We start from the raw sequence: 22,325 nt of genomic DNA, 5'->3' as shown, positions 1-22,325 counted from the left end.
AGTCGGTTACTACCAGGTTATTCAATAAAACGTTACCTTCTGGTGCAGCAAATCCAGCGCCAGCTGCAGCCCGACCGCCTTCATGTCCGTCTTCTGTAGTGCACTGGTGATGTACATGTGCATCTCCAGAAACCGTTCCATCGCACCGCCCAGTTCGGCTTGTTCTATCTCAAGCTGGGACAGCAGATTAACAAACCACTCGAACGATCGCTGATCCCTGTTGATCCAGAAAAAGTCCACCTTCCGAAGGTTCATTATGGTGGGGGGAATTTCGCTGGACCACTCGAAATTGCAGCGTGGACAGCAGTGTCGTGCCTTCCAGTATCGGTGCATGATTGACTGCAGGATCGAGGCAAACGGTGTCACTCCGATTCCAGTAGCTATCAGGATGGCATGCTGCGCCTGGAAAATGTGACTCGAGGGTGCTCCGTAGGGGCCATCAATGTAGATTTCTAGCGGTTTCCCCACCGGGTAGTTCACCGGTCGTTGTAGTTTATCCTCGTCAGTAGCACCTTGTTTGTCGTTTGGTGCGGGACCGTTACGATGAAGGATTTTTCCTTCTTCTGCTTCTTTCTGGGTAAATATTCCCGGAGATACGACCATGGAATTGGTTGAATCTCGTGGTTCACAGTTTTCCAGACTGGGAGTTTTGAACGCAATGATGGTTGGTTTGTTGCGCATGTAACGGAAACTTTGAGCTAGGGATTTGTTCTGGGGACTAAGGTAAGCCAAACCTAGCGACTGTAGACGGGCTTTGCGGATCTGGACTTCGTCGAAGGATCGTTCGGACTCGGAGCGCATATATTCGCGCAAACTGAAATGTACGAAATGATGAATTGAGAATTAATATATGCTTATCGTACTTACACCATCATTCGTTCTCGCTTTTTCATCTTATTTTGAATGTCTGGCATGGACAGTGATTTTTCCAGAGGCACTTTTTGCTGAAAGAGCAATTTATGCAGATTGTGCTCTGGAGTTACCTTGCGCTTGGGTTCATCCAGTCCATCGTCACCGGTGAAGGCATCATTCGTAAATCCATTGCCCCGTAACTGATCTTTCCTAGAGAATGTTCTATGTAGTGTAGCTTGAATCTTTTTGATGGCCTTATTCTCCGAGATCTGTCTATCGAATTTGGGTGGCGCATTTGGTTTGGGAGCAGTGTAGCTTTCCATCGCAAGTTTGGACGTCCCGGGAGGTGCTCGCTTGTTCATTAGAGGTTTGTCGAAAGCGTTCTCCGTACTTTTGGCCAACGGAGAGTCTACACTGGCGCTTTTAGGGATGCCTGTTGAAAATTTCATTGGTAGTTCCTTGGGTTTCTCCTGTACGACCAAACTGGTCGAGGAACACGGACTGGTCGAACAGCCAGCTATGACCGCTGGAATCTCTCCGTTGTGTAATCGTTCTTGTTCTCTCTCAAAGAAACTGTGAAGTCGGTTCGTCCATTCTCCTACACCTCGGATGTGCAGCCAGATGTAGTCTTCCTGTTCAGGTGCACTACTCAGCGTAAACGGATGCCACTCGTACTTGGCAATAACAGGAATGTTTACGAAGACATAGTCGCCTGGCCGGAAGCAGAAGTGTAGCGGCCGCTTGATGACTAGATGAGTGACCTTGGATGGCAACAGCAGCCCTGAAGAGATATACGTCTTGCCATGCTGTGTTCGCATCCAAACTAATCTTTGGTGAATGATTTATTACGTGCTGTTCTGAAGAGGGTTGGGATTCATAAGGACAAGCTTACCTAACGGTTCGCTCCACTAGATAGATGGCTCCGGGTACGATAAACCACTTCCAGAAATTTGGACCGTGAAATAGAGCCAGTATCCAGAAGGGAATGTACAGCAGGTGAGTCCAGTAGAATACCTATCGAATCGAGACAGAGAGAAGAAAACGAATTCAAAGCGAAACAAACGATGACTCAAGTTAAACCGGAAAAGAATAGAAGGAAAGAAGATAGAATTAAAGTTAGTGTTATAGGTAGATAGTTGTCGAGAACTCTCATCTAGATGCTAGATGTTTGCAGAGCGATATACTTCGAAGCTTCCTCTACGTCGAACGAAAGGCTGCGAGCAGATGAACATAACCAGCAGGATGAATACCAGTGCGATTCCGGTTGGATTCGCACAACCTCCAACTAGGCCGAACAGACCGGGTCTTGCGGTGAATAGCCATTCTGCCGTGGTGAAATTCTTCGCATTGACGACTGGATCGTTCACGACAATCGTAGCTGTTAATGTTATGTACAGTGTAGGTTCATATTTACAGACCAATCAGCGCGTGTCCAAGAGCGGGGTTGAAGCGGGAAAAGTAGGAAGAACAGTAGATCGTAGAATAGTGGAAGAGGTGCGTGTGTTTGTGGCAGGCAGGTGATCAATCGAGCAGGATCGGTTAGAATTAGAAAGAAATAGAATAAAGATTATTTAGAGTTAATCGGAATTTTATGAAGTTCTCTGTGGATAGAAGTTAACTTAGACTATATGGCCTGTGTTAAGCCAAAGAGGACCAAGCGCCATTTTGAGGTACTTTATCTAAAATCGCTCCAGCATCCAATGTAGCACCAGGAACTCTAATATTTGTTATGTTTTGGGAACCCAAATAGCAAACGAAAGCAAGCCAGTGTTCTTTAACTTTCTTTGTAAATGATAAGTTATCGAAAAATTAATTTTGGTACGAAAAATACACGAAAAAAGTTATGGCGCTTAGCTCGGTTTGGCTTAACGCAGGCCATATAATAATAGAAGAATTTGTGTACATGAGGGATATATACATTTCACGCTTTCGTGCTGTTAGGAGAGCAATTTTCAGTCTCGCCTAGAGATTAGGAAATCTGTATGTTTTAGCTTTAATGTAATCATAAGGTTTGTTCCAGTACACGGAAGTCACTCCGGAGTAAACAGGAGCAAAAAATGCTTGCTCCGGTTTGCTACCTGTAGCATCTTGTGGAGAAACAGATTCTCTTAGCTCAGACAAATACTACTGGATATTTTAACTGATTTTCTCATTAGTGTGTAGGAAATGTTGCGCTATTTCCAGATGTTGCGCTAGGCATTTTTGCGTGAATACACCCCTGTAGAGAAGACAAAATCTAGAGAAAATTTTCAATAGGATGTAAGTAACAATGAGAGATTATGCTATATTTCACCCTAAGGAGGAAAATTTGAAATATAGCATAGTGCTTTCGCATAGGCCTGCTAAGCCAAGACAAGTTTCGGCTTCACTTGTGTCTCATCGGCATAAACAGAACTTCTGCTCGAACGGGACATCACGTTTGATTAGTCGTTTGATTGAAACACAAAGTGTGTTTTAGTTTTAAAGGAATTTGCGTCAAGCCGGCGCTAATCTATTCCGACAATGTGTTAGTGTCGGTTTCTGATGAGGCGAAGCCGAAACGCAACATATAATGAATGAGAGATTCTCTTTTGGGTCTTTCTCTTCTGTTCATTACTCGGCCATTTCAACATTTACTACTCTACTCTTTGCATAATATTCTAGTAAAAACCGTCGGCTTTCGATATGTACTGGAAAATTAGTGCAAAGTGTTGTAATGACATCGTAATAAACGAAAGAGAAAGTAAACAAAGAGAGGCTCTCAATGTTATTTACGTCCTATTGAAAATTTTCTCTAGAAATATTGTTTTATTCTGACGTTTGTAAGTTTACGCTGAGTTCATCGAAATAAAAACACGCTCAAAGTGCACGGTCGTGTAATACTTTTTTTCATCCGGATTATCCGTGTTTTCGAAGATCTGGCTCTGCATTGAAGATGTCTAGGCAAGTTTGGTGCGCAATTGTGCGAATGCGAAAAACGCATAGGATGCGTTGAAGACTGTAACGATTGAGAGATATGCGTTTTCAGTAACGGAGGTTGTTCGACTGTCGATGTGAAATGACGCCTGGTGTCTGAATAGACCGACACTAACACCAACGAGCACGATCGGTTATTGAGTCAGTTGAGTATCGTCGAGCAACTGAAACGGATCGTAAAACGCGTTGCGGAGCTTAGGTGTTGCGAAAAAGCAAGAAAAGCAAACTGTTACAATGGCGACGAGGATGGGATATAGGTAAGATATTTTATAACGAAATGCACGAAAAAGAGGAATTGGAAAAAATTATACAGGATGAACAAAAAAAAAAGTGCAGTAGAAATAAACAAAATGGCGTTCAATTTTCGCGAGCCACGTGAAACATAGAAAATAAAAATGGAGTGAAAAAAAACTGTGATGTTCAAAATGGCGGATACAGCTTGAGCATGTCGAAAAAGAGTTTTGTTACGACTGTTTTTTTTGTGAGATACATAAGGTATAATGGATGAATTTCACGGTCAATGCACCAAATAAATTAGGTGTTTCTCATACTGGACGAGGTGAAATATATTATGCATAGTACTGGTGGTGAGCAATTGTAATGCTTCGTGCTAAAGATGGCTGGCTAAATTCGTGTCCAAGTGATGGTGTTAATTTATGTACACGAGTACATACAAGCTAGATACCAGCTTTGATCACGAAAAAAATGATCGAAAAATATGTGTCCCTGAATAAGCTACGTGCTATGAAAAAAAGCTTAAAGAAAGCTACGGCTTATGATATGTAACATAAAAAAACTTCGTGTTTGAAAATTGGTTGTATAAGAACAAGCTTCGTGCAGAAGATGATTGATATTGCATATTGTTTCCCTGTGTAACCAGCTTCGTGCTTGTTCTATGTACGGTCGGTGAAACTCATGACAGGTATGATTTATTTATTGCAGATGCTGCTGTTATGCCCTCATTTCGAGTGGTGAGCAATCCAAGAAATGAATGGATCAAGAGCGTTTTATCAGTGCGAATAAAATTGACGATGATCAAGAAAAGTTGCTGGTTTTAGGTGGCATTGAGTTGCAAGAGTTCTACGACAAAATTACAAAATGGGAAGTACAATGCCCTATTTCGGAAGAAAATAGAGAAATAAGAGTATTGAAATACGAATCAGCAATAACTTCATTAAATAAATACTTTGCACCTCAACTCAATAAGAGGTTTGAACGGCATCGTCTTCGCGCGATGAGACAAGAAGATAGGGAATCCTTTGAAGAATACGTTTTTAAGTTAAAGGACCAAGCGAACCGATGTATGTTCTCCCAGGTCGATGACGTCATTGTTGATCAAATTATTGAAGGTTGCAAATCTTCTGAGCTAAGGAAGCGCTTACTTACGGATGATATGACATTAATCGAGGCAACAGTATTAGGCAAGACTCGAGGAAGTACAGAAACAAACCAGGGAGTATGAAAAACAGTCATTAGTCTTTTGAACAACGCAGTTGTTCAAAAGACTAATAGGACAAATCTTTTCAAGCACAAATTCCAGGATAACAATCGCAAATGTTACAACTGTAACAAACCAGGTCATCTAGCTAGAGAAACCAAAAAATGTCCAGCAAGGAACATTACTTGTCACGCTTGTGGAAGTAAAGGACATTTTAAAGTGTCCTGTCGAAAAAGAAAACACGAGCCAGATACCAAGAAGACGGAATCCAAGCGAATATACGCAATCACTTCGGAGCTACAGGAAGACAATAAAGGGGTTTTCTTTGTTCAAACGGGACAAGAACATACCGAGGTTCTTCGACTTGAAATAGTGTACCCATAGAAATGGTTGTTGATTCGGGATCACCCGCAAATATAAAAAAAGCACTTTCGAAAAACTCAAAGCGGAGAAAGCAATTATGTTGAACGAGAAAACACCACATTCCTGGGAAATCAATTTGTGGTCTTTCGCTTCAACCGATAATATCGCATTCAGTAACTCCTTCGAGATGGAAATCATAATACCTGGAGAAACTTCGGGCATTTGGGCTCATGTATTAGTTGCACCGGATCGACAAACCGACCTTTTGAGTAAAGGCACTGCATTTGCTCTCGGCGTATTGAAAATAGGATACAATGTGAATTCGATTCTGTCGGGGCAATCAACGCTTGAAGCCGAAGATACTAAAAGATTTCCGAATGTTCCAAATGTCTCCTTAAAAATACAACTATATGAAACGGTTTTACCAGTTGCACAAGCGGCAAGGATGTTTCCCATTGCTATTGAAGCAGATGTAGAGAATGCCTTGAAGGATTTACTCGAAAAGGGCATAATTGAGAGAGCAGAGGGACCCTTGTCGTGGGTCGGTACGGAAATCCGATGGCAACATCAGACTATGTGTAGATATGCGGGCTGCGAACAAGGCTGTGAAGCGGGAAAATTATCCGATGCCGAATATCGATAATGCAATGGTTGCAATTACCAAGTTACGTATATATTTATATATTCACTTTAATATTTTAGGTCGCGAAACTGTCGAAGATTGATATCGAAGCAGCCTATTACCATTTCGAGCTACATCTTAATTGCAGAGAAATTACAACTTTTGTCGCAAGGAGCGGAGTTTATCGGTTCTGCAGACTTATGTTTGGGATAAAATCAGCGCCAGAGTTATTCCAGCGTGAAGTGGAAAACGTTTTTCGCGGTATCAAAGGTTTAGTAGTATACATGAACGATTTGTTGGCATACGGAGCCAGTGAAGCAGAACCGGGTCCGGGTCTTAGAAGTGATGCGACGAATTGAGGAGGTAAACATGAAAATTAACAAGCAGAAATCGTTGTTCGGAGTGGAAGCTGCTGAATTTTTGGGACACCACATATCGAGGAAAGGAACTCGCCCGACTGATGCAAAGATTAAAGCTATTTTAGATCTTCAACCTCCAACGTCGGTATCGGAATTAAGATCGCTCCTAGGATTGTTCAATTTTGTCGGGAAGTTCATTCCAAACTTGGCGACTATGACATTCCAAATGAGGACATTGCTTATTAAAGACTGCCCATTCGTATGGAACGAACAACACACCGGAGAATTATGTCGATTTCGCTTGAACCTGAAACTGAGTCAGGTTCTAACCCCAACCGCTGTCAGTTCATACATTTTGACAGCAGTTGGGGTTAGGAACTGACTCAGTTTCGCCTCAAACAAAAACCACATTAAATGCAATTAAACACACCTTAGGCAAAGTTGAATCCCTTGGATACTTTGATTTCAAAGATGAGACGCTTTTAGTAACCGATGCCAGTCCCTTTGGATTAGGGGCAATATTAATCCAGATAAAAGACGGCATTTCACGAACAATTTCATGTATCTCCAAAAGCTTAGCTGATCACGAGAAAAAATACTGCCAGACAGAAAAAGCACAGAGAACAGACATCCATGATCGAACAAAAATATTTAAAAAACGTGTGTAAACATTTGAATTAATATACTAAAAACACTAGCGCCGCCACACCAACCTATCCCAACTATCCGTCAAATCGATTCCGGAACCGGTTCGAAATCCTGGATGGATTCTGCATGGAATCTAGCTCAAAGAAAACAACCGATTCCGACTCTCGGTTGACGCATTTGAGCTGGAATTCATGCTGGAAGTCCGAATCGGTTCCGGACTAGTTTGACTGGGTAGAGGAATAACCGCTGTCAATTCTGTCGCACTCAGCCGCAAAAAAACATGACAGTAGCGCACCTGGTTTAGATATCCAAACTACCTTCGAAACCGTTAGAGAGTTTACACAAGTTGAATGCTGAAGATGGACGTCTGTTCTCTGTGGAAAAAGTGTCTCGCCATTATTTGGGCTATGGAAAAGTGTTTTTATATGGTCTACATTTCACACTAGTGACGGATTGCAAACCGCTAGAATACCAATTTAATAGAGTTCAATCAAAACCTTCTGCAAGAATCGAACGTTGGATTCTGCGTTTGCAAAGCTTCGACTTCACTGTTAAGTACGAACCTGGAAGTCAGAACCTAGCTGATTCACTCTCAAGATTATCTCAAAGTACACATCCATCATGCGCAGAGCCAGATCTAATCGCATGGCTTTCTGAAGCAATAAAACCAACAGCTATCTCAATTGACGAGATAGAAAAAGCAACATTATTGGACGATGAACTACAGACTGTTAAGGATGCAATGTACTCAGGAAATTGGGATGCGGTTTCGGATGAATTTAAGGTTGCACAGAGAATGCGCAAAATTCGCAAACGAAAAAAGCAGTTTTTTTCCACACCGTATGTCAAATCTTCATAAAAATCAATCAGCGTATGTAGAATGTTGTTACAGTACTGCTGATTGATTTTTATGAAGATCTGACATACGGTGTGGAAAAAAACTGCTTTTTTCGTTTGCGAATTTTGCGCATTCTCTGTGCAACCTTAAAACAGCTACAATAGGGATCTTTAGGGGTGTGCGGGTTAAGGCATATTCTGATGCAGATTAGTACCGTGAGTTAATATCTCAGTCCTTTTTCAATTTTTTGGCCCGAAACTATTGAAAAAAACATTTTTTAGTTTGTTTCCTTTTAGGACAATAACACATCCAAACCCATGCGACTTGCACGACCCTATAGGTTGCCTTATCAGATCTACCATAGTTTGCAGATGAAACTTGGGATGGCAGGTTGCTAGCGGATTGACAAAGTACCAGATCATGCTGTGTGGGGTGCTGTCCCGGTTAACAATGAGGCGAACGAGATATTTGCAGATACGTCATTTAGTAGGACAACTGTCAGTTTGCTGGTTGAGTTTAATTTGGTTTTTTTAAATTTAAAAATCATAAAAGAATAATTAAGGATTAAGAATGATATGAGTGTACTCGTAAGGACACCCGCTACCAATACATATGAAAAACTGGTACAATTTTTCCAAATTAAAGATCCCTATTAAAGACAGTTTAACAATGTACGGGGAATTAATTTTACGAGGAGATCGAATCGTAGTGCCCAGTCAACTGAGAGAAAGAGTGGTCCAATTAGCTCATGTGGGACATCAAGGATGCAACTCGATCAAAGCACAACTGAGAGCAAAAGTCTGGTTTCCAGCGATGGACAAAAAAGTTGATATGGTAGTTCGAAATTGTAAACCGTGCAAAATGACTGCACTGCCAGACAAACCTAATCCTATGACGCGTCGTATACCAACGGAGCCTTGGCAAGATTTGGCTATAGATTTTAAAGAGGGTCTTCCCGGTGAAATGTCACTGCTAGTTGTAGTTTGCTACACTACCCGATTTATACAAATTGAATCTATGAAACCTGCTACTACTCAGCGTGTTATAGGAGCTCTTTTGAAAATGTTCAGCGCATTCGGGATTCCAAGATCAATTACATCGGACAATGGTCCTCAATTCAGAGCCATTGAATTTCGAAATTTTTGTATTAGTTATGGGGTCCACCTGAATTTCTCTACACCATATTGGCCTGAACAAAATGGAGCCGTAGAAAGACAAATGCGTAATATTGCAAAACGCCTCAAGATTAGCGTGATTCAACAAACTGATTGGAAAACAGATTTGTATGAGTATTTAACGCTATATCACTCGACGCCTCAAGAAGCAACAGGGATGTCTCCGGGTCGAATGATGTTTGGAAGAGAAATTAGGAATTGGATTCCCTCTATTCATCATGGTCCTAGTCTAAGACTGGAATCTGCTAAAGACAAAGATATGCTAATGAAGGAAAAACACAAGCAACGGGCAGATAGGCAGCGCCAATGCAAGCATCACAAGTTGGAGAAGGGAGACACGGTCATTATACGAAACTTAAAAAAGGGATCATTATTACCTGCATTTGGAACAGAAGAATACGAAATAACTGACATCAAAGGGGGAGCGGTGACAATACAGTCGAACGAATCCGGAAAGGTATACACTAGGAACAGCACACATCTGAAGAGACTGGACTCCTTGAACTCCAGTAGCGAAGAATCAATATCAAGTCACAACAGTATTGAACAAGACGAAAACATACAAACGTGGGAAACGGAGGATGCCGCACAGAGTGAGTTTGTCCTGCCCAAGAGGTGCCGTAAATTTCCTGCAAAATTCAATGATTTTGTAATAAATGGTATGTAAATCGACTTTCAAGAACATTTATTAGTGGATCCGATTCTTAAGTTAAAAAGGGGTATATTAAGGTTCAAGTTACCTTTTTTAAGCATGTGTTAGAATTGAACGCTTGGTAGTGTGCGTAGGAAAATTTGTGTTCAGCTTTGCCACCGGATTATCCATTTAAACCTTTTTAAAACTCTAAAAGAAGAATATCAGTCGATTTATTAGATCATCACGATTCAATTCATGCAAAATACCTGCTGGAAAAACCATCGGCTTAGCTAAATGGTGCTTTTGAAAAAGTGGCTGTGGTTTTTTCATTGCGCAGTTGTGTTGCGTACCCCAGCTCGGTGTGGTAGTGTGATAAAAAATCACAGCCACTTTTTCAACAGCACCATCCAGCTAAGCCGATGGTTTTTCCAGCAGGTATTTTGCATGAATTGAATCGTGATGATCTAATAAATCGACTGATATTCTTCTTTTAGAGTTTTGAAAAGGTTTAAATGGATAATCTGGTGGCAAAGCTGAACACAATTTTTCTTACGCATACTACCAAGCCTTGAGGTAACTTGAGCCTTAAAATCATAAAAAGGGAGAGATGTAACGATTGAGAGATATGCGTTTTCAGTAACGGAGGTTGTTCGACTGTCGATGTGAAATGACACCTGGTGTCTGAATAGACCGACACTAACACCAACGAGCACGATCGGTTATTGAGTCAGTTGAGTATCGTCGAGCAACTGAAACGGATCGCAAAACGCGTTGCGGAGCTTAGGTGTTGCGAAAAAGCAAGAAAAGCAAACTGTTACAAAGACCTACCACGACAAGGGGTCGGATGTCTACCTCCTGAAGATGCTGACGCATCTGGAGCTCAAGGAGGGCGACGATTTGGAGCAATATTTGCAAACTTTTTCCGATCTGCTGCAACGGATCGCTGATGTTGGTTACAAGATTCCTGAAAATCTGCATGTCGCGTTATTGTTGTGTTCCCTGCCAGACTCCTTAGACTATATTACGGCGGCGTTGGAGCAACGGCCATGGGACGAATTAACGATACAGCTGATAAAGTCTAAGTTACTGGCGAAGGCAGAAAAAACGCCAGGAGCGTAGCGGAGGCGCTACTTCTAGTAGTGGACACGCATTGCGAGTGGATCATCACCGCCGATTTGGAAGTGGTGGTAGCAAGTTTGCTGGTACCAGAAATAAACAAGCGGAGGCGCGATCCTGTTTTCAGTTTAAACAACCTGGACACCTAAAGTAAGATTGCCCGAATGGTGCAGCTGGCGAATCAGTGACGAAGCCGATGAAGAAGACACCAGAATCCTGAAGCGGTCCGGTCGATTCACGTAAACAAGCAAGTTGATGGGATGAAGCTCATGGACTGTGGAGTGCGTACTGTGTGGCAATGTTGTCTGTTTCCGAAAAGTTTGGTTAGAGGCTCCAAGGAAAAGCTGGACATCGTACACGCTGATCTCAGTGGTCCGATGAAGAGCACGCCGAGTAGAAACCAATACTTCCTTTATTTGGTCGATGACCACACACGAATGGCGCTCGTGTACATTCTGAGGAAGAAGTCGGACGCTGTAGAGAAAATCAAGGACTTTATTTGCATCTGCCGGACGCAGATGGGCAAGGTTCCCAGGGTGCTGCAATTAGACGATGGAGGAGAGTTTACCAGCACAGATTTGCAGAACTTTCTCCGAGCGGAAGGTATTGTGAGCCAGTTCAGCGCGCCCCACTCACTGTAGCAAAACGGTGGGGTAGAAAGGCGGAACCGATACCTGAAAGAGATGGCGCTTTGTACGCTGTTGTAGGCGAAACTGGATCAAAAGTAGCGGGAATATGCGATTCTGACGGCAACCTACATTCAGAATCGGGTACCCTCCAGATCCATCGGAATGCGTCCTTACGAGAAGTGGTATGTGTTGTATAACGGTATCTTTCTATCCCACTTAGGGAATAAAAAGAATAACAGTGTAATGTTCGAAATCGAGCATTATTAACTTATACATAGGATAATAAATACTTAGTGTGTATTGATCGATTAATCGATCAATACTAGAGATAAAACTAAAAATATATCGAGGCTGGTCCTCTTTTAACGCTGACAGTGAACAAGTGTAGTTCGTCATCCGAAATCCTGTGCCTAGTGAAGTGTTAGTAGGGAATTCGTCCGCTCCGGTTTAGTTAGATATATAAAAAGTGGCGACGAGGTGTTCAACGGACCGAAGTGTGGATCTCCAGCGGGAAGGAAGTTTCGCTTGACGGACCGGTACGACGGACATTTTCTCTGGTGAAATTCGGCAGTTCAACCTTCCAGGACTGGATTGAAGTAGGTGACGGAACCCTTGGACTTGCAGCGTTAGATTCGGAGGATTTAACGGTGCTGGCGGATCGGTATCTAGAAAACTGTAAGTTTGATAGAAAACCACGTGCTTTTCAAGGCTATTGTGTGAGTGAAATTGCCTTTTACTCCAGCTTTTCCTTTTGTGTGATTTTTTTCTTTCAATTGTAAAGCAGTTGTACAAAAGTTCTTTTATTTTCATTGTTTTTCAGGTGAAAAAAGCTTTTGTTTTAGTCAATTACTAATACAATTTATGATTTTCTTTTCATGCTTACCGGTTGGAGATTCGCTCATCCATTGCTAGCTGGTGCTGAGACTAGAGTAAGGAAAATCAAAATCGGATTGAACGGATAAAAATTGAGGGTAACAACACGATCTGGATTTGATCGGGTAAGTTTTTTTTCCATTTTTCTTCTGTTATTCGATTGGGCTAACGTGATTTCTCCGTTATTTTTAAATATTTGCCCATATTGTAAAAAAAAAAACGAAAAATTGTCCGAAAAAGTGAAGTGTTTTTTATCATATATTTATATCGAAGAAATTTTGCGATCCAGTGCAGCCAGATATTTTGCTTATTTTTTTTTACAAATTTATTAGAGGTTGGTAATTTATTTATTGTTGGTGATATTTGTCTAAATATTTTTTTTTCGAATTTTCCTTTTTCCTGGTTTTTGTGCATTTGATTTATTGGTGATTTTTTTATTGTTATTTTGATTTGACATTTATTAGTAAGATGGCTCAATCTTTCTCGACCACAATGGAGCCTTTTAGGAAAGGAACTTCTGTTACCCATTGGGTAGAGCGATTAGAATTTTTATTTATTGCCAATAAGATCCCAGAAAACGATCGAAAGGCACATTTTATCACACTGGTTGGACCGTAAATTGCTTTTTCCAACAGGCAGTTTAACCGACGTACCGTTAACTGCCATGGTTGAAAAGCTCAAAATGCGGTTGGACAAGACTGCTTCAGGGGTTTGCCAGAGAATATCTTTCAACCAGCGCACTCAAAACGCTGACGAGTCGGCTGAAGATTTTTTGCTAGCGCTCAAGCTGCAGGCCGAACTCTGTAATTACGGAGCCTTTAAGGAAACAGCCATCCGGGATCGGTTGCTGGCTGGTTTAAGGGATATGATGCTTAAACAGCGTATTCTGAGCGAGGCTGAGCAAACCCTTGAGGCAGCTGAAAAAGTTATTCAAACCTGGGAGGCGGCGAAGAGCCATGCGCAGGGTTTAGCTGCTGAGCCATATTCTATTCATAAGCTAGTTTCGTTGTCCAACGGGCAGCCGATGGGGAGGGCAATGAGTAAGCTAGCAGCTGTATACAATGCAAATAAAGCAATATCCCCTAGGAAAGATGGTAGGATTCCAGTAAGGGATAGGCTGGGTTTCAGGCCGCGTCAGTTCTCCCAACCTGGACAAAAGGCTTTCAGGTTCAATAAGTTTCACCAACACGGTCGGTGGAAACAGCACAGCAATTTTAAACCTGCAGATTTTCGAGAAGCTTTTGAGAATAGACATTGCGATTTTTGCGGAGTTAAAGGTCATCTCAAAAAGAAATGCTTTAAACTGAAAAATTTAAAAAAAGACGCAGTTAAATTAGTTGAACAAATGAAGCCAGGGACATCAGGAAGCAATCAGGCAGACATAGCGGAGCTGATGAACAGGATGCGCACTGAGGACTCCGATACCGATGATATGGACGAAGGTAACTTAGGATTACAATGCATGAATGTTACTTCTATTAACAAATTAAATGAACCATGTTTGGTGAAGGTACGAGTTGAAGATAAAAGTTTGGAAATGGAGGTTGACTGTGGTTCCTCCGTTTCTGTAATTAGTAAAACACAGTATTTTGCGCAATTTGATATTCCTTTACATAAATCCTCTAAGCAATTGATAGTTGTCAATGGTGCTAAACTTGTTATAGTCGGAGAGGTTAAAGTCAGGGTTGACTTTAGGGGAAAACAGAATATTTTGAAGCTTTTAGTGCTAAATTGCACAAATAATTTTATTCCTCTTTTTGGCAGACCATGCTTTCATCCCAAACTGGAGAACATTTTTCTCAGATTTTTTATCGGTAAACAGTCTGACTGATAACAACAGTGATAATATTGTCGCTGAAATTAAACAAAAATATGCTTTCATCCCAAACTGGAGAACATTTTTCTCAGATTTTTTATCGGTAAACAGTCTGACTGATAACAACAGTGATAATATTGTCGCTGAAATTAAACAAAAATATGGTCATTTATTTAAAAAAGATTTCTCTATGCCAATTTTGGGATATGAAGCAGACTTGGATCTGAAATCAGAGAGGCCGATTTTTAAAAAAGCGTATGACGTTCCCTATAGGTTAAGGGATAAAGTTTTAGAATATTTAGATAAACTGGAGAGGGAAAAAGTAATTACCCCAATCCAAACTAGTGAGTGGGCGTCTCCAGTAATTGTAGTTGCTAAAAAGAACAATGAAATCAGACTTGTGATAGATTGCAAGGTTTCTGTAAATAAAGTCATCGTCCCAAATACCTATCCATTACCCACAGCTCAAGATTTATTTGCTGGTTTGGCAGGTTGTAAGGTTTTTTGTGCCTTAGATTTGGAAGGTGCATATACCCAACTGTCTCTTTCGAAAAGATCAAGAAAATTCATAGTTATAAATACAGTTAAGGGTTTATTTACTTACAACAGATTGCCACAGGGGGCATCATCTAGTGCGTCCATTTTCCAGCAGGTAATGGACCAGGTTTTGAAAGGTTTAGATTATGTATATTGCTATTTGGACGATGTGCTAATTGCGGGTAAAAATGTGGAAGATTGTAAACAGAAGCTTTTTGAAGTTTTAAAAAGACTTGCTGAGGCAAATATTAAAATAAATTTTGACAAATGTAAATTTTTTGTTACAGAGCTTCCATATCTAGGGCATATCATTAGTAAAGACGGGTTACTGCCTTGTTCTGACAAAATTGCTACAATTCAATGCGCTAAAATTCCAAAAAATGTGACTGAGCTGAAATCATTTCTGGGACTTATAAATTATTATAACAAATTTATTCCTCATCTATCTTCGAAGTTGTATTTCTTATACAATCTTCTGAAGAATAATGTAACGTTTATTTGGGATGAAAATTGCAGCAAAGCTTTTGAGGAAAGCAAACAATCTTTATTGAAGGCAAACATTTTAGAGTTTTATGACCCTACAAAGCCTATAGTGATAGTTTCTGATGCTTCCGGATATGGTTTGGGTGGAGTAATTGCTCATATTATTAACGAGGTTGAAAAACCGATTTGTTTTGCTTCGTTTTCTCTTAATGCAGCCCAAAAGAATTACCCAATTTTACATTTAGAAGCTCTAGCTTTGGTGTCCACGATTAAAAAGTTTCACAAGTTCCTTTATGGAAATTTTTTTTATGTATACACAGATCATAAACCCCTAGTAGGAATATTTGGGAGAGAGGGCAAACATTCAATTTATGTAACCAGATTACAACGATACATATTAGAACTCTCCATTTATAATTTTGAAATAAAATATAGACCATCTACTCAAATGGGAAACGCGGATTTCTGTTCGAGGTTCCCATTGGAGCAGATGGTTCCGAAAGAATACGATAAAGAATATATTAAAAGTATCAATTTTGGGCAAGAGTTACCAGTTGATTACCGCAGGATTGCTTCAGCGACAAAGAATGATGAATTTCTGTAACAGATTATAGCCTATATGAAACAAGGTTGGCCTAAGCGTATTGACAAGCGCTTTTCCAGCATATTTTCCAATCAGCATGATTTGGAGTTATGTGACGAGTGCTTACTTTATCAGGACAGGGTAGTAGTGCCGCACTGTTTACAAAGCGAGCTATTAAAACTTTTACATGCCAACCATGGGGGCATAGTCAAAATGAAGCAACTTGCGAGACGATTTGTATATTGGTTTGGTATAAATGGAGATATTGAAAAGTTTGTCGCAAGATGTGATGCATGCAATGGTATGGCGATAGTACCAAAACAAAACATTAAATCCAAATGGATTCCTACTACAAGGCCTTTCAGTCGAGTGCATATAGATTTCTTTCATTTCCAGCACCACACTTTCCTCCTAATGGTGGATAGTTTCTCGAAGTGGGTGGAAATAGAGTGGATGAAAAAGGGTACAGACACAGGTAGAGTTCTTAAAAAGTTAGTAGCATATTTTGCTCGCTTTGGGTTGCCTGATGTTTTAGTTTCAGACGGTGGTCCTCCTTTCAACTCATATACTTTTATTAATTTTCTGGAGAAGCAAGGTATTAAAGTTCTCAAAAGTCCGCCGTATAATCCTGCTAGTAATGGCCAGGCGGAGAGACTAGTAAGGACAGTTAAAGAGGTTTTAAAAAGGTTCTTACTTGAACCAGAAGTTTGTGAGCTGGATTTGGAAGACCAAATAAACCTGTTTTTGTTTAATTTTCGTAATTGCTCGACAAGTGATGGACAATTTCCATCAGAGAAGATTTTCTCTTTTACACCTAAAACACTATTTGACCTAATTAATCCAAAAAAGACTTATAAACACTACTTAACACAATTAACACAGCATGTACCACAGGAACTACCAAATGATGTGGTTATTACAAAGGACAAATCTGCGGCTAAGGTAGCAGATCCTTTGGATAATCTGATGGCAGGAGATGAGGTGTGGTACAAAAACCACAATCCTCATAACTTTGCTCGATGGATAAAAGCGACGTTTCTAAGACAGATTTCTAAAAATATTTTACAGGTGGAAATTGGAAACGTGCAGGTCAACGCCCATCGAAGTCAACTTAGGGCGACTAATGCTGACTTACTGGTCCGGCCGAACATCCATTTTCCTGCTCGAACGACAGGAACAGCATATGCTAGCGACGATGAAGACGAAGGTTTTCGAGGATTCCCCGAAAATGAAGATAAAAGAGGGGAGAAAACGAAAAGTGAAAATGAATTACCGCCAGTTAGGCGATCGAAGAGAATTAGAAAAAGTAAAATAGATCAGAATTTTGTATACAAATAATTTAAATTTTTTGATAGTTGAATAGATTAATGTCAATTCATTTATGTAGAATGGATTAATGTTTGTTCGTTCAAGTAGAATTGATTATTATCAATTCAATCGTGTTTCGTTTAGATTAAATATTTAACTGAAGGGGGAAGAGCTGTTGTATATCGGTATCTTTCTATCCCACTTAGGGAATAAAAAGAATAACAGTGTAATGTTCGAAATCGAGCATTATTAACTTATACATAGGATAATAAATACTTAGTGTGTATTGATCGATTAATCGATCAATACTAGAGATAAAACTAAAAATATATCGAGGCTGGTCCTCTTTTAACGCTGACAGTGAACAAGTGTAGTTCGTCATCCGAAATACTGTGCCTAGTGAAGTGTTAGTAGGGAATTCGTCCGCTCCGGTTTAGTTAGATATATAAAAGTATGGAAGACTTCCGTTGTATGAGCACTTCCGAATTTTCGACTGTGAAGCCTGGGTACACGTACCAGCCGAGAAACGCAGGAAAATGGAGCCTAAATCGCGTAATTTAGTATTTCCAACGAGCATAAGGCCTATATCACAAGTTGATCGGTTGTCTGCTAGTCCATCAACAGTTTGAGTCGGAAAGTTAGTTGCCCGTCTGTGCGCTACTTGATGAAGGGCGAATACGAAATTATTGCGACACATTCAACAGGGCATAACTTTTTTACCATTGGGTAAAAATCAACCAAATTTTGCACACTTTCTCATTAATGTGTATTGTTTACATGCTGTCAAACTCGAAGTCGTGTTTTTCGATTCAACGAAAATGGAGGTGAACCAACGCGAGTCGAGAGAACAAATTCTTTCCACCTGAAATTTTCTGACCTGTCGCGCCGGCAGTTGGGAAAAATGTTGAACATTCACCATTCAACCGTCTCCAGAGTGTTGAAGCGGTTTCAGGAGCGGTTGTCGTTGGACCATGGCAAAGGAGCTGGAAGAAAACCGGGACCGGAGAACAAAAAGACGGAGGGAAAGGTGGAGCGGATGATTAAAGCAAATCGTCTCAAGCCGTGATTTGGCTGAAAAGATTGGCATGTCGCAGAGCTACGTCCAGAATGCAAAGAAGAGAGCTGGGCTATATACATACAAGGTACAGAACTTCCCAAACCGCGATGAGCGGCATCAATCGAAGGCTAAAACTCGGGTACGGAAGCTCTACGAGAAGATGCTGACAAAATATGGCTGCTGTGTGATGGACGACAAAACGATTTTAAGCAAATTCCGGGGTTGGAGTTTTTCACCGGCAAGAGCAAGTTCTATGTGGACGACAAATTTAAGAAGAAGAAAATGTCGAAGTTCGCCTCCAAATATCTCATTTGGCAGGACATCTGCTCTTGCAGACGGAGGAGTGAGCCTTTCGTGACAAAGGGCACAGTAAATGGCGAGATCTACAAATCTGAGTGCCGCGAGAAGCACCTTTTGCCGTTCTTGCAGCAGCACGACGAAGCTCCGCTATTTTGGCCAGATTTGGCATCATGCCACTATTCTAAAAGTGTCTTGGAGTGGTATGAGGCCAATTCTATCCATTTTGTTCCAAAGGACATGAATCCGCCAAACTGTCCGGAGCTGCGCCCGGTGGAGCAGTACTGGGCAATGACGAAGCGGGAACTTCGGAAGAGCAAGAAGACAGTCAAAGACGAGAAGGATATGTTAAGAAAATGGAAAAAAACTGAGAAACTGGTACCGGATGACACTGTAAAGACTTTGATGGAGGCCATCAAGCGAAAATGCGTTCAATTTTACACTCAAGGCTCCATCGATTAACTTTTCTTTTCATTTTTGAAGTAAATATACGTATAAAACTATTTTTTGAAGGGCAGTTAACACCGCAAATTGTGTTTTTTCCAAAAAAAAACTTCGTCACCGAATCGCTTGTCGATATTTTGCATAAAAAATACGGAATGTTCAATTCGCTTCAGCCAAGTTTAAAAAAATCGCAGAACAGTGTTTTGTTTTCACGTTTAAACCCTTACCCTCCTTAAATATACTTGGTTTTAGATTTCAGTTCAGCAGAAAACTGTTAAGCTCTCTGGAGCATTCTTCATTGATATTTTTTTGACGATGACAGAAAAATCGTCCGAAAATTTCACTAGAAAGATTCCAAAATATTCTGACTCCTGCCGTAGAAGACAAAGGGTTAAGTCGTTGGAAAACTCTAAGCTTTCTCATATGATCCTATTTCTCGCTTTTCTAGACTTTCTTCCTTCACATCATTGCTCTTCCTTGAGTACTATGGCACTTAATATTAAATCACTTCATGTCTTCCAGTCCCTTGATAATTAAATGTTGTTACAACATAAAAAATTCTGTTTGAAATGTTTTTTGGTAATTTTCATACAAACTCTTTATTATGCCGTGTGGTTAGCAAGGGCATGATAATAATACATCATTTTTAGTTTTGCAACTGAGAACTATGTATCCGTGAATTAACTCATCAAATTGAGAATACAATTATTTTTTATTACATAAATCGATTCATCTGCGACAGAACCCAGCAAAAGTATAAGGGTGAAGATTGAATGGAAGGTTCAACCTTATTAATTTAATTTTATAAAATAATTGCTAGCTATCACTTTACGTGTCTAAAAGTAGGAGAAAGTTTCGAAAACAAAAAAGGTCAAATACAGTACAATGACAGCTTAATGACTCAATTAACAAAACATTAATTTGCTAATCCGTGAAGTCGTAATAAAACGCTAATTAGTTATTGCTGATATCAACTGCACATTACTACTATTGCCCCTTTTCAATGTTAAAAGCAGGTAATGATTTTCCCACACTCGTCGCGATCGAAACGTACCGCTCGCTGTTGGCTTAGCAACAGACCAGCAACCCAGTTCGTCGGAAAATCTAATCCGCATACCGCCGAATAAGGTTACTGCGTTTAAATTGCTGTCTCTTCGTAATCAGCCCTCCGCAGGGACCGTATTATTCAAATGTCATGTTTGCAACATATTTACTGCCCTAAGATGGTTAGGTAGCGAGCTCCACTCGGAACGGCATCCAGAAACAAGAGCAAATTCCCTGTGAGCGCGGATTCGTTGCCCATGTGCTCCGTTGCTCCAGTAAGTAGGGCAACTATATGGTTATTTAGTGGTTGTTTATTTTTTAGAATTCGAGACACTAACATGCCAACTATTATTTGACGTTTCTACGTATATTTCTCTACTCAGAAATTCGAAATGATTACAAGCGAAAAGTGCGATGGAGCTTGAAAGCACAGAAGCGGCGACGGAATGTAACTCCCCAGGGTTTGGAAGTTTAGCGTCGTACTATGTCCAATTTACAAAATCAGAGATACGTGGGTAGTACGTGGAATGGTTGTATTCGTAATGTGGGAGATACAACAGCGATAATATGTTTAGGTACAATCCAAATCCTAGAGAACAAGTTCAAATTTACTTTTATGTCTGCCTGTTTTTCCCCCTATTCCGAACCGGATTGGAAAGCTACCGGGAAGGCTCTATGTCTCAATTCTGCGGGCGATGAAGGAAATGTAATAAATGCAACCAGGAACCGATTGAAATTCTTTGATATACGTGAGATTTACAGGTAAGTTGAGCTTGAGATAAATAAACGAAAGCGTTTAGTGAAATTTCCCAAACACCTTTGATTTACCATTGGAAAAAAATATTTTGCGACTATATGTACACAATTCTCTTCATCGTGGGATATTTAACATTGATGGCCTGACTTGAGATGACAGTTCGGGCGATAACTTACTAAAGTTGAACAGATGCATGATGGTGTGGAGTAAGCTATAGGCGGCCACCAGCACTCCAGTCAGCTTGTGCAGATAGATGTGCTGGTCCAGTGGTAAAAGGGTGCTGAAACCGCGTGTCCGTAGAAAAGTGATACTTTGCCGTAGCATCAGTACCAGGATGAAGGCACAGTTGAAGTTCAAACATTGACCTAAATGAAAAAAAGAGATTTTATGTTATTACATGTGACCAAAACGATGATATGTATGTGATGTGGTATTAGGAGGTAATGGTGCTGGCTGTTGATTTGGAGGTATCGGACGCAGTATTTTCAGCTGTAATTATTGTGTGATCAGTAAACTCAAATTAGCAACCATCTTTGGTGTAGGTATTGTGGTATTGAAAACTGTGTATTGAATTTGCATGGTTTTCAGTAATGTGTCAACTGATCTTGTTAACCTGTTATGATGTTTTGTAAATTAGGAACAGGTTCGACGGAATGGGTCGATCCAATTGCATTCCTACCACATAAACACCATTGGAAATACCTGAGAAGTAGTTTCTCAATAATGAACACTAGGATTTCATGGTTGGTTATGTTCATTATTAATTGTCTAATCTAGATTTTTCGTGGCTTTATTGACAACAATGTTTGCCAGATTAAAAAAAATATTGATCAGTTTAATTAAAGAGGAATTTTTTCAGGTATATATGTACACGGGATTATTTCAATTAATCAAAAATATGTAGATAAATTTTCCGGGGCTGGTGAGCGGTAGGGGCATGTTTGCGGGGTCCCTTTTTCACCGTTTGAATCAGATAAATACACTGACTCTCGTTTTTTACCTAAAGCAGAGCGAAATACATTCTACAATTTTGCAGAAGTTGTGGACGATTTTCGAACACAAGAAATGATTTTAAATAATACGGTGAACGTTAATATATTACATGAATGGTTATATTTTTCCATAGTGCACGATCTACCTATGTCAAAGAGATAATAAATGTAAACATCACCACTACACCACTATCCCGGGCTCCCCTCCTATTTCGGGTAAAACACGGTTTAATTTCTTTATTGAAAATCGAGTCGGGTTTGGGTAAGGATTTTTTATGTCCAGTTACGGGTCGGGTTCGAATGAACTTTCAAAAATAGTATACGGGTTCGGGTCGGGTCCGGGTATACAAAAACTCATACCCGCGCATGTCTACTGATAAGTCCACTACACTAGCTGTGGAGGTATGCTACGCAGTGTCGTTCAACAAGCGACTGTGTTTATCCGATCAAACACTATGCCTTCCCTAGCGCGGTACTCGTTTCAAGCACACATGCTAAATACGTG

The 22,325-nt window shown here is 40.4% G+C and overlaps 1 protein-coding gene across 1 annotated transcript in view; it reads right to left on the bottom strand.

Annotated features, from left to right (window-relative positions):
* The window catches only part of LOC131678425 (NADPH oxidase 5), a 300,998-nt gene that overhangs the window by 438 nt on the left and 278,235 nt on the right, over positions 1 to 22,325 (bottom strand). Inside the window, exons 11-15 of the mRNA XM_058958575.1 lie at positions 21,005 to 21,193; positions 2,037 to 2,230; positions 1,745 to 1,866; positions 868 to 1,680; positions 37 to 814 (exon numbers count right to left, since the gene is read on the bottom strand). Of these exons, the coding sequence (XP_058814558.1) occupies positions 37 to 814; positions 868 to 1,680; positions 1,745 to 1,866; positions 2,037 to 2,230; positions 21,005 to 21,193 (2,096 nt within the window). The remainder of the gene's footprint in view (positions 1 to 36; positions 815 to 867; positions 1,681 to 1,744; positions 1,867 to 2,036; positions 2,231 to 21,004; positions 21,194 to 22,325) is intronic.

The sequence above is a fragment of the Topomyia yanbarensis genome, chromosome 2 (genome assembly GCF_030247195.1).
Source record: "Topomyia yanbarensis strain Yona2022 chromosome 2, ASM3024719v1, whole genome shotgun sequence".
Classification (NCBI taxonomy): Eukaryota; Metazoa; Arthropoda; class Insecta; order Diptera; family Culicidae; genus Topomyia; species Topomyia yanbarensis.
The sequence above is the reverse complement of the archived record's forward strand: the minus strand, read 5'-3'. Positions and strand labels throughout refer to the sequence as shown.